Genomic DNA, 13,665 nt, shown 5'->3' with positions numbered 1-13,665 from the left:
ATCACTGTGTGTAATGACTCTATATAATAGATAACTCTGTGTGTAATGACTCTATATAATAGATCCCTGTGTGTAATGACTCTATATAATAGATCCCTCTGTGTGTAATGACTCTATATAATAGATCTCTCTGTGTGTAATGACTCTATATAATAGATCCCTCTGTGTGTAATGACTCTATATAATGGATCCCTCTGTGTGTAATGACTCTATATAATAGATCCCTCTGTGTGTAATGACTCTATATAATAGATCACTCTGTGTGTAATGACTCTATATAATAGATCACTCTGTGTGTAATGACTCTATATAATAGATCCCTCTGTGTGTAATGACTCTATATAATAGATCTCTCTGTGTGTAATGACTCTATATAATAGATCCCTCTGTGTGTAATGACTCTATATAATGGATCCCTCTGTGTGTAATGACTCTATATAATGGATCCCTCTGTGTGTAATGACTCTATATAATAGATCACTCTGTGTGTAATGACTCTATATAATAGATCACTCTGTGTGTAATGACTCTATATAATAGATCCCTCTGTGTGTAATGACTCTATATAATTGATCGCTCTGTGTGTAATGACCCTATATAATAGATCGCTCTGTGTGTAATGACTCTATATAATAGATCCCTCTGTGTGTAATGACTCTATATAATAGATTCCTCTGTGTGTAATGACTCTATATAATAGATCCCTCTGTGTGTAATGACTCTATATAATAGATCCCTCAGTGTGTAATGACTCTATATAATAGATCCCTCTGTCTGTAGTGACTCTATATAATAGATCCCTCTGTCTGTAATGACTCTATATAATAGATCCTTCTGTGTAATGACTATATAATAGATCCCTCTGTCTGTAATGACTCTTTATAATAGATTCCTCTGTGTGTAATGACTCTATATAATAGATCCCTCTGTGTGTAATGACTCTATATAATAGATCCCTCTGTGTGTAATGACTCTATATAATAGATCCCTCTGTGTGTAATGACTCTATATAATAGATCCCTCTGTGTGTAATGACTCTATATAATAGATCCCTCTGTGTGTAATGACTCTATATAATAGATCCCTCTGTGTGGAATGACTCTATATAATAGATCCCTCTGCGTGTAATGACTCTATATAATAGATCCCTCTGCGTGTAATGACTCTATATAATAGATCACTCTGTGTGTAATGACTCTATATAATAGATCCCTCTGCGTGTAATGACTCTATATAATAGATCCCTCTGTGTGTAATGACTCTATATAATAGATCCCTCTGTGTGTAATGACTCTATATAATAGATCCCTCTGTGTGTAAGGACTCTATATAATAGATCCCTCTGCGTGTAATGACTCTATATAATAGATCCCTCTGTGTGTAATGACTCTATATAATATAAATGTGGAATACTTGGGGATGATGGGATTAGATACACCATGAACACCAGAGTCGGCCGGTATTTGATCATGTTTATTAGTGCACCGGATCCCAATGCTTCGCAGTAAACAGTCACTCGTGTTGCTCGGGGACGTGGAATGGATCCTGAGGATCAGGCGTCGATCGTCGGCTCGTGAGTCATCATTTCCAGCAGCAGCATTGGTCGCTGTGTTGGGCGCTGCCAGTGTAATTCCTGACCTGAGTCTGTCCGGCATTCAGACATTTGTTTTTTACTGGTGGGATCTGCTGATCGATGGCTCATATAACTGCAGGCGAAGTAAAGGGGGTATACAGGGGGGCACCGCGCCATTCATACAGGCAGATTGGCTCCAGATTGGGGTCCACTGCTGCTCCTGTGCTCTAGAGCCCCCTTGTGGCTGTGACCTGTCACTGCAATGGACGCCGCCCTGTGCCCTCTGCCATTGGGATATGGTGTGCGCGTCCCTAAATCTCCATATATACAGTACATTTACAGCTGTGATCTGCTCTATGCCCTCTTAGACCTTGACCGGTTTTATAACCACATGGCACCGAGAAAGTTAATATTAGGTGCTAACAAAGCTAATTCTAGGCTGTATAATCCGCCTCCATGCAATCCCAATATATAATCCGGCAGGACCTGGCACTGCGCCCCCCCGCCTCGTACTGTGCCCACCCTATACATGGCCGCCACAGGGGCAACTACAGGGATCCAGGAGATATCAGCCCTCACCCAGGGGCGAACAGCTTAACCCGGTCAGCGGGAAATATCGTGACCTCCAAAATGTCATTGCTTGTTAGTGGGGGTCTTCCCAGGAGCCATGAACCATCATCATCGCCCTCTTCAGCTGCTCGTAGCTCACGAACATGACGATATTCCAGGAGCCGAGTCTGAGAAAAGCCGGGACAAACCTGCGGAGAGGAAGGAAAGCATTAGAACGACTCGAGATCTCTGCAGGCGGCCAGTGAACGGGAGCCGTCTGGTGGTCACTGATCCATCCTGATTTATTACTTCTCACAGCTGGGGATTTGTTACAATGAGCAGTCGGATGAAAATGACAATGGTTCAATCCACTGACAGCAGGCAGAGATTTTGCGTATAGAAAGTGTGGATCATTCAACCATGAATCTCAAAGAAACTGTATTACATTTTCATGAAAGTGCAGTTGTAATGCGGCTGTGACATGACTGTGTGCACACTATGCAGCTTACCCCTTGTAAAATGCCAGGCTGCCCTCATTAACCAACATGGTAAAGGCGCAGTTCAGTGCGTTCTTGTACTGCCCAGCTGTAGAGTTCATGTACCGAGTCTTCACCACATCCACCGGGGAAGCCACGACTGTCGTGCAGAAGCCAGCACCGAACGCAGCCACGAAATGACACGGAAGGTTATCTGGGTAAAATGGTAACACAGGGGCTCAATAATAATCCAATAATACTGCCCCCTATGTACAAGAAAATAACTACTATAATACTGCTCCCTATGCACAAGAATATAACTACTATAATACTGCCTCCTATGTACAAGAATATAACTACTATAATACTGCCCCTATGTACAAGAATATAACTACTATAATACTGCCCCTATGTACAAGAATATAACTAGTATAATACTGCCCCTATGTACAAGAATATAACTACTATAATACTGCTCCTATGTACAAGAATATAACTACTATAATACTGCCCCTATGTACAAGAATATAACTACTATAATACTGCCCCCTATGTACAAGAATATAACTACTATAATACTGCCCCTATGTACAAGAATATAACTACTATAATACTGCCCCCTATGTACAAGAATATAACTACTATAATACTGCCCCTATGTACAAGAATATAACTACTATAATACTGCTCCTATGTACAAGAATATAACTACTATAATACTGCCCCTATGTACAAGAATATAACTAGTATAATACTGCCCCTATGTACAAGAATATAACTACTATAATACTGCTCCTATGTACAAGAATATAACTACTATAATACTGCCCCTATGTACAAGAATATAACTACTATAATACTGCCCCCTATGTACAAGAATATAACTACTATAATACTGCCCCTATGTACAAGAATATAACTACTATAATACTGCCCCTATGTACAAGAATATAACTACTATAATACTGCTCCTATGTACAAGAATATAACTACTATAATACTGCCTCTATGTACAAGAATATAACTAGTATAATACTGCCCCTATGTACAAGAATATAACTACTATAATACTGCTCCTATGTAAAAGAATATAACTACTATAATACTGCCCCTATGTACAAGAATATAACTACTATAATACTGCTCCCTATGTACAAGAATATAACTACTATAATACTGCCCCTATGTACAAGAATATAACTAGTATAATACTGCCCCTATGTACAAGAATATAACTACTATAATACTGCCCCTATGTACAAGAATATAACTAGTATAATACTGCCCCTATGTACAAGAATATAACTACTATAATACTGCTACTATGTACAAGAATATAACTACTATAATACTGCCCCCTATGTACAAGAATATAACTACTATAATACTGCCCCCTATGTACAAGAATATAACTACTATAATACTGCTCCTATGTACAAGAATATAACTACTATAATACTGCCCCCTATGTACAGGAATATAACTACTATAATACTGCTCCTATGTACAAGAATATAACTACTATAATACTGCTCCTATGTACAAGAATATAACTACTATAATACTGCCCCTATGTACAAGAATATAACTACTATAATACTGCCCCCTATGTACAGGAATATAACTACCATAATACTGCCCCCTATGTACAAGAATATAACTACTATAATACTGTCCCCTATGTACAAGAATATAACTACTATAATACTGCCCCCTATGTACAGGAATATAACTACCATAATACTGCCCCCTATGTACAAGAATATAACTACTATAATACTGCCCCCTATGTACAAGAATATAACTACTATAATACTGCCCCCTATGTACAGGAATATAACTACCATAATACTGCCCCCTATGTACAAGAATATAACTACTATAATACTGCCCCCTATGTACAGGAATATAACTACCATAATACTGCCCCCTATGTACAAGAATATAACTACTATAATACTGCCCCCTATGTACAAGAATATAACTACTATAATACTGCCCCCTATGTACAAGAATATAACTACTATAATACTGCCCCCTATGTACAAGAATATAACTACTATAATACTGCTCCTATGTACAAGAATATAACTACTATAATACTGCCCCTATGTACAAGAATATAACTACTATAATACTGCCCCCTATATACAAGAATATAACTACTATAATACTGCCCCTATGTACAAGAATATAACTGCTATAATACTGCCCCCTATGTACAAGAATATAACTACTATAATACTGCCCCCTATGTACAAAAATATAACTACTATAATACTGCCCCTATGTACAAGAATATAACTACTATAATACTGTCCCCTATGTACAAGAATATAACTACTACAATACTGCCCCCTATGTACAAGAATATAACTACTATAATACTGCCCCTATGTACAAGAATATAACTACTATAATACTGTTCCCCTATGTGCAAGAATATAACTACTATAATACTGCCCCTATGTATAAGAATATAACTACTATAATACTGCTCCTATGTACAAGAATATAACTACTATAATAATGCCCCTATGTACAAGAATATAACTACTATAATACTGCCCCTATGTACAAGAATATAACTACTATAATACTGCCCCCTATGTACAGGAATATAACTACCATAATACTGCCCCCTATGTACAAGAATATAACTACTATAATACTGTCCCCTATGTACAAGAATATAACTACTATAATACTGCCCCCTATGTACAGGAATATAACTACCATAATACTGCCCCCTATGTACAAGAATATAACTACTATAATACTGCCCCCTATGTACAAGAATATAACTACTATAATACTGCCCCCTATGTACAGGAATATAACTACCATAATACTGCCCCCTATGTACAAGAATATAACTACTATAATACTGCCCCCTATGTACAGGAATATAACTACCATAATACTGCCCCCTATGTACAAGAATATAACTACTATAATACTGCCCCCTATGTACAAGAATATAACTACTATAATACTGCCCCCTATGTACAAGAATATAACTACTATAATACTGCTCCTATGTACAAGAATATAACTACTATAATACTGCCCCTATGTACAAGAATATAACTACTATAATACTGCCCCCTATATACAAGAATATAACTACTATAATACTGCCCCTATGTACAAGAATATAACTGCTATAATACTGCCCCCTATGTACAAGAATATAACTACTATAATACTGCTCCTATGTACAAGAATATAACTACTATAATACTGCCCCTATGTACAAGAATATAACTACTATAATACTGCCCCTATGTACAAGAATATAACTACTATAATACTGCCCCTATGTACAAGAATATAACTACTATAATACTGCTCCTATGTACAAGAATATAACTACTATAATACTGCCCCTATGTACAAGAATATAGCTACTATAATACTGCCCCTATGTACAAGAATATAACTACTATAATACTGCTCCTATGTACAAGAATATAACTACTATAATACTGCCCCCTATGTACAAGAATATAACTACTATAATACTGCCCCTATGTACAAGAATATAACTATTATAATACTGCCCCCTATGTTCAAGAATATAACTACTATAATACTGCCAACTATATACAAGAATATAACTACTATAATACTGCCCTCTATGTACAGGAATATAACTACTATAATACTGCCCTCTATGTACAAGAATATAACTACTATAATACTGCCCTCTATGTACAAGAATATAACTACTATAATACTGCTCCCTATGTACAAGAATATAACTACTATAATACTGCTCCTATGTACAAGAATATAACTACTATAATACTGCCCCCTATGTACAAGAATATAACTACTATAATACTGCCCCCTATGTACAAGAATATAACTACTATAATACTGCTCCTATGTACAAGAATATAACTACTATAATACTGCCCCTATATACAAGAATATAACTACTATAATACTGCCCCTATGTACAAGAATATAACTACTATAATACTGCCCCTATGTACAAGAATATAACTACTATAATACTGCTCCCTATGTACAAGAATATAACTACTATAATACTGCTCCCTATGTACAAGAATATAACTACTATAATACTGCCCCTATGTACAAGAATATGAATACTATAATACTGCCCCCTATGTACAAGAATATAACTACTATAATACTGCTCCTATGTACAAGAATATAACTACTATAATACTGCCCCTATGTACAAGAATATAACTACTATAATACTGCCCCCTATGTACAAGAATATAACTACTATAATACTGCCCCCTATGTACAAGAATATAACTACTATAATACTGCCCCCTATGTTCAAGAATATAACTACTATAATACTGCCCCCTATATACAAGAATATAACAACTATAATACTGCCCTCTATGTACAGGAATATAACTACTATAATACTGCCCTCTATGTACAAGAATATAACTACTATAATACTGCCCTCTATGTACAAGAATATAACTACTATAATACTGCTCCCTATGTACAAGAATATTACTACTATAATACTGCTCCTATGTACAAGAATATAACTACTATAATACTGCCCCCTATGTACAAGAATATAACTACTATAATACTGCCCCCTATGTACAAGAATATAACTACTATAATACTGCCCCCTATGTACAAGAATATAACTACTATAATACTGCCCCTATATACAAGAATATAACTACTATAATACTGCTCCCTATGTACAAGAATATAACTACTATAATACTGCTCCTATGTACAAGAATATAACTACTATAATACTGCCCCCTGTGTACAAGAATATAACTACTATAATACTGCCCCCTATGTACAAGAATATAACTACTATAATACTGCCCCCTATGTACAAGAATATAACTACTATAATACTGCCCCTATGTACAAGAATATAACTACTATAATACTGCTCCCTATGTACAAGAATATAACTACTATAATACTGCTCCCTATGTACAAGAATATAACTACTATAATACTGCCCCTATGTACAAGAATATGAATACTATAATACTGCCCCCTATGTACAAGAATATAACTACTATAATACTGCTCCTATGTACAAGAATATAACTACTATAATACTGCCCCTATGTACAAGAATATGAATATTATAATGCTGCCCCCTATGTACAAGAATATAACTACTATAATACTGCTCCTATGTACAAGAATATAACTACTATAATACTGCCCCTATGTACAAGAATATAACTACTATAATACTGCCCCCTATGTACAAGAATATAACTGCTATAATACTGCTCCTATGTACAAGAATATAACTACTATAATACTGCTCCTATGTACAAGAATATAACTACTATAATACTGCTCCCTATGTACAAGAATATAACTACTATAATACTGCCCCCTATGTACAAGAATATAACTACTATAATACTGCCCCTATGTACAAGAATATAACTACTATAATACTGCTCCTATATACAAGAATATAACTGCTATAATACTGCTCCCTATGTACAAGAATATAACTACTATAATACTGCCCCCTATGTACAAGAATATAACTACTATAATACTGCTCCTATGTACAAGAATATAACTACTATAATACTGCTCCTATGTACAAGAATATAACTACTATAATACTGCCCCTATGTACAAGAATATAACTACTATAATACTGCCCCTATGTACAAGAATATAACTACTATAATACTGCCCCCTATGTACAAGAATATAACTACTATAATACTGCCCCCTATGTACAAGAATATAAGTACTATAATACTGCCCCTATGTACAAGAATATAACTACTATAATACTGCCCCTATGTACAAGAATATAACTACTATAATATTGCTCCTATGTACAAGAATATAACTACTATAATACTGCCCCCTATGTACAAGAATTAAACTACTATAATACTGCCCCTATGTACAAGAATATGAATACTATAATACTGCCCCCTATGTACAAGAATATAACTACTATAATACTGCTCCTATGTACAAGAATATAACTGCTATAATACTGCCCCTATGTACAAGCATATAACTACTATAATACTGCCCCCTATGTACAAGAATATAACTGCTATAATACTGCTCCTATGCACAAGAATATAACTACTATAATACTGCTCCTATGTACAAGAATATAACTACTATAATACTGCCCCCTATGTACAAGAATATAAGTACTATAATACTGCCCCTATGTACAAGAATATAACTACTATAATACTGCCCCCTATGTACAAGAATATAACTACTATAATACTGCTCCTATATACAAGAATATAACTGCTATAATACTGCTCCCTATGTACAAAAATATAACTACTATAATACTGCTCCTATGTACAAGAATATAACTACTATAATACTGCTCCTATGTACAAGAATATAACTACTATAATACTGCTCCTATGTACAAGAATATAACTACTATAATACTGCCCCTATGTACAAGAATATAACTACTATAATACTGCCCCTATGTACAAGAATATAACTACTATAATACTGCCCCTATGTACAAGAATATAACTACTATAATACTGCCCCTATGTACAAGAATATAACTACTATAATACTGCCCCCTATGTACAAGAATATAACTACTATAATACTGCCCCTATATACAAGAATATAACTACTATAATACTGCCCCTATGTACAAGAATATAACTACTATAATACTGCCCCTATGTACAAGAATATAACTACTATAATACTGCTCCCTATGTACAATAATATAACTACTATAATACTGCTCCCTATGTACAAGAATATAACTACTATAATACTGCCCCTATGTACAAGAATATGAATACTATAACACTGCCCCCTATGTACAAGAATATAACTACTATAATACTGCTCCTATGTACAAGAATATAACTACTATAATACTGCCCCTATGTACAAGAATATAACTACTATAATACTGCCCCCTATGTACAAGAATATAACTACTATAATACTGCCCCCTATGTACAAGAATATAACTACTATAATACTGCCCCCTATATACAAGAATATAACAACTATAATACTGCCCTCTATGTACAGGAATATAACTACTATAATACTGCCCTCTATGTACAAGAATATAACTACTATAATACTGCCCTCTATGTACAAGAATATAACTACTATAATACTGCTCCCTATGTACAAGAATATAACTACTATAATACTGCTCCTATGTACAAGAATATAACTACTATAATACTGCCCCCTATGTACAAGAATATAACTACTATAATACTGCCCCCTATGTACAAGAATATAACTACTATAATACTGCTCCTATGTACAAGAATATAACTACTATAATACTGCCCCTATATACAAGAATATAACTACTATAATACTGCTCCCTATGTACAAGAATATAACTACTATAATACTGCTCCTATGTACAAGAATATAACTACTATAATACTGCCCCCTATGTACAAGAATATAACTACTATAATACTGCCCCCTATGTACAAGAATATAACTACTATAATACTGCCCCCTATGTACAATAATATAACTACTATAATACTGCTCCTATGTACAAGAATATAACTACTATAATACTGCCCCCTATGTACAAGAATATAACTGCTATAATACTGCTCCTATGTACAAGAATATAACTACTATAATACTGCTCCTATGTACAAGAATATAACTACTATAATACTGCTCCCTATGTACAAGAATATAACTACTATAATACTGCCCCCTATGTACAAGAATATAACTACTATAATACTGCCCCTATGTACAAGAATATAACTACTATAATACTGCTCCTATATACAAGAATATAACTGCTATAATACTGCTCCCTATGTACAAGAATATAACTACTATAATACTGCCCCCTATGTACAAGAATATAACTACTATAATACTGCTCCTATGTACAAGAATATAACTACTATAATACTGCTCCTATGTACAAGAATATAACTACTATAATACTGCCCCTATGTACAAGAATATAACTACTATAATACTGCCCCTATGTACAAGAATATAACTACTATAATACTGCCCCCTATGTACAAGAATATAACTACTATAATACTGCCCCCTATGTACAAGAATATAAGTACTATAATACTGCCCCTATGTACAAGAATATAACTACTATAATACTGCCCCTATGTACAAGAATATAACTACTATAATATTGCTCCTATGTACAAGAATATAACTACTATAATACTGCCCCCTATGTACAAGAATTAAACTACTATAATACTGCCCCTATGTACAAGAATATGAATACTATAATACTGCCCCCTATGTACAAGAATATAACTACTATAATACTGCTCCTATGTACAAGAATATAACTGCTATAATACTGCCCCTATGTACAAGCATATAACTACTATAATACTGCCCCCTATGTACAAGAATATAACTGCTATAATACTGCTCCTATGCACAAGAATATAACTACTATAATACTGCTCCTATGTACAAGAATATAACTACTATAATACTGCCCCCTATGTACAAGAATATAAGTACTATAATACTGCCCCTATGTACAAGAATATAACTACTATAATACTGCCCCCTATGTACAAGAATATAACTACTATAATACTGCTCCTATATACAAGAATATAACTGCTATAATACTGCTCCCTATGTACAAAAATATAACTACTATAATACTGCTCCTATGTACAAGAATATAACTACTATAATACTGCTCCTATGTACAAGAATATAACTACTATAATACTGCTCCTATGTACAAGAATATAACTACTATAATACTGCCCCTATGTACAAGAATATAACTACTATAATACTGCCCCTATGTACAAGAATATAACTACTATAATACTGCCCCTATGTACAAGAATATAACTACTATAATACTGCCCCTATGTACAAGAATATAACTACTATAATACTGCCCCCTATGTACAAGAATATAACTACTATAATACTGCCCCTATATACAAGAATATAACTACTATAATACTGCCCCTATGTACAAGAATATAACTACTATAATACTGCCCCTATGTACAAGAATATAACTACTATAATACTGCTCCCTATGTACAATAATATAACTACTATAATACTGCTCCCTATGTACAAGAATATAACTACTATAATACTGCCCCTATGTACAAGAATATGAATACTATAACACTGCCCCCTATGTACAAGAATATAACTACTATAATACTGCTCCTATGTACAAGAATATAACTACTATAATACTGCCCCTATGTACAAGAATATAACTACTATAATACTGCCCCCTATGTACAAGAATATAACTACTATAATACTGCCCCCTATGTACAAGAATATAACTACTATAATACTGCCCCCTATATACAAGAATATAACAACTATAATACTGCCCTCTATGTACAGGAATATAACTACTATAATACTGCCCTCTATGTACAAGAATATAACTACTATAATACTGCCCTCTATGTACAAGAATATAACTACTATAATACTGCTCCCTATGTACAAGAATATAACTACTATAATACTGCTCCTATGTACAAGAATATAACTACTATAATACTGCCCCCTATGTACAAGAATATAACTACTATAATACTGCCCCCTATGTACAAGAATATAACTACTATAATACTGCTCCTATGTACAAGAATATAACTACTATAATACTGCCCCTATATACAAGAATATAACTACTATAATACTGCTCCCTATGTACAAGAATATAACTACTATAATACTGCTCCTATGTACAAGAATATAACTACTATAATACTGCCCCCTATGTACAAGAATATAACTACTATAATACTGCCCCCTATGTACAAGAATATAACTACTATAATACTGCCCCCTATGTACAATAATATAACTACTATAATACTGCTCCTATGTACAAGAATATAACTACTATAATACTGCTCCCTATGTAGAAGAATATAACTACTATAATACTGCCCCTATGTACAAGAATATAACTACTATAATACTGCCCCTATGTACAAGAATATAACTACTATAATACTGCCCCCTATGTACAAGAATATAACTACTATAATACTGCTCCTATATACAAGAATATAACTGCTATAATACTGCTCCCTATGTACAAGAATATAACTACTATAATACTGCTCCTATGTACAAGAATATAACTACTATAATACTGCTCCTATGTACAAGAATATAACTACTATAATACTGCTCCTATGTACAAGAATATAACTACTATAATACTGCTCCCTATGTAGAAGAATATAACTACTATAATACTGCCCCCTATGTACAAGAATATAACTACTATAATACTGCTCCTATATACAAGAATATAACTGCTATAATACTGTTCCCTATGTACAAGAATATAACTACTATAATACTGCTCCTATGTACAAGAATATAACTACTATAATACTGCCCCTATGTACAAGAATATAACTACTATAATACTGCCCCTATGTACAAGAATATAACTACTATAATACTGCCCTATGTACAAGAATATAACTACTATAATACTGCCCCTATGTACAAGAATATAACTACTATAATACTGCCCCTATGTACAAGAATATAACTACTATAATACTGCCCCCTATGTACAAGAATATAACTGCTATAATTCCGCTCCGTTATGTAAGTATGTGAACCTTAGTCGGAAGGTGTACTGTTTTCTTTCTCTGTGCCTGCGGTGTTATGTTTATAGCTTTGGGAGTGAGGAGACTTGTTATCAGCAGTAATGTTTCGCTGTGGACATGGTGTCCTCTCTTATCTCAGGGACTTTCTCAGGTGCTCGGCCTGGTAATAAGGAGGTGACTGTTGATCTCTATTATCAGTATATATCGGTATAATGTGCTGCCATCTAGTATGGTAATAGGAGACCGTGTCCTGGACTTCGGGGTGGTAGATATGATCGGCTCCCATGACTGGGTGAATGGTCCTCACCTGTCATCAGCTGGCGGGCGAGGATGGCTTCTTTGATCAGGTCGTAGGTCACCAGCTCTGCGCAGTTCACGATGGCGTTGCGGGTAATGTTGGGTATGGTTCCTGCGTGGAGAAAGCTATAGTTCA

At 34.3% G+C, this 13,665-nt stretch overlaps 1 protein-coding gene across 6 annotated transcripts in view; it reads right to left on the bottom strand.

Moving 5' to 3' along the window:
- Positions 1 to 1,458: 1,458 nt before the first annotated feature.
- Positions 1,459 to 13,665, bottom strand: part of LOC141190776 (dicarboxylate carrier UCP2-like) — a 35,955-nt gene continuing 23,748 nt past the window's right edge. For all 6 annotated transcript variants that reach the window (XM_073661254.1, XM_073661253.1, XM_073661255.1 and 3 more), the window contains 3 exons: positions 13,540 to 13,641; positions 2,632 to 2,812; positions 1,459 to 2,331 (listed from right to left, as the gene is read on the bottom strand). In XM_073661254.1, the coding sequence (XP_073517355.1) occupies positions 2,217 to 2,331; positions 2,632 to 2,812; positions 13,540 to 13,641 (398 nt within the window). In that variant the 3' untranslated portion in view covers positions 1,459 to 2,216. The remainder of the gene's footprint in view (positions 2,332 to 2,631; positions 2,813 to 13,539; positions 13,642 to 13,665) is intronic.

This window comes from Phyllobates terribilis, unplaced genomic scaffold (assembly GCF_046119375.1).
Source record: "Phyllobates terribilis strain yellow unplaced genomic scaffold, ASM4611937v1 Scaffold_2__4_contigs__length_985480577, whole genome shotgun sequence".
Taxonomy (NCBI): Eukaryota; Metazoa; Chordata; class Amphibia; order Anura; family Dendrobatidae; genus Phyllobates; species Phyllobates terribilis.
Note: the sequence above shows the minus strand (reverse complement) of the source record. Positions and strands in the feature narration are given on the sequence as shown.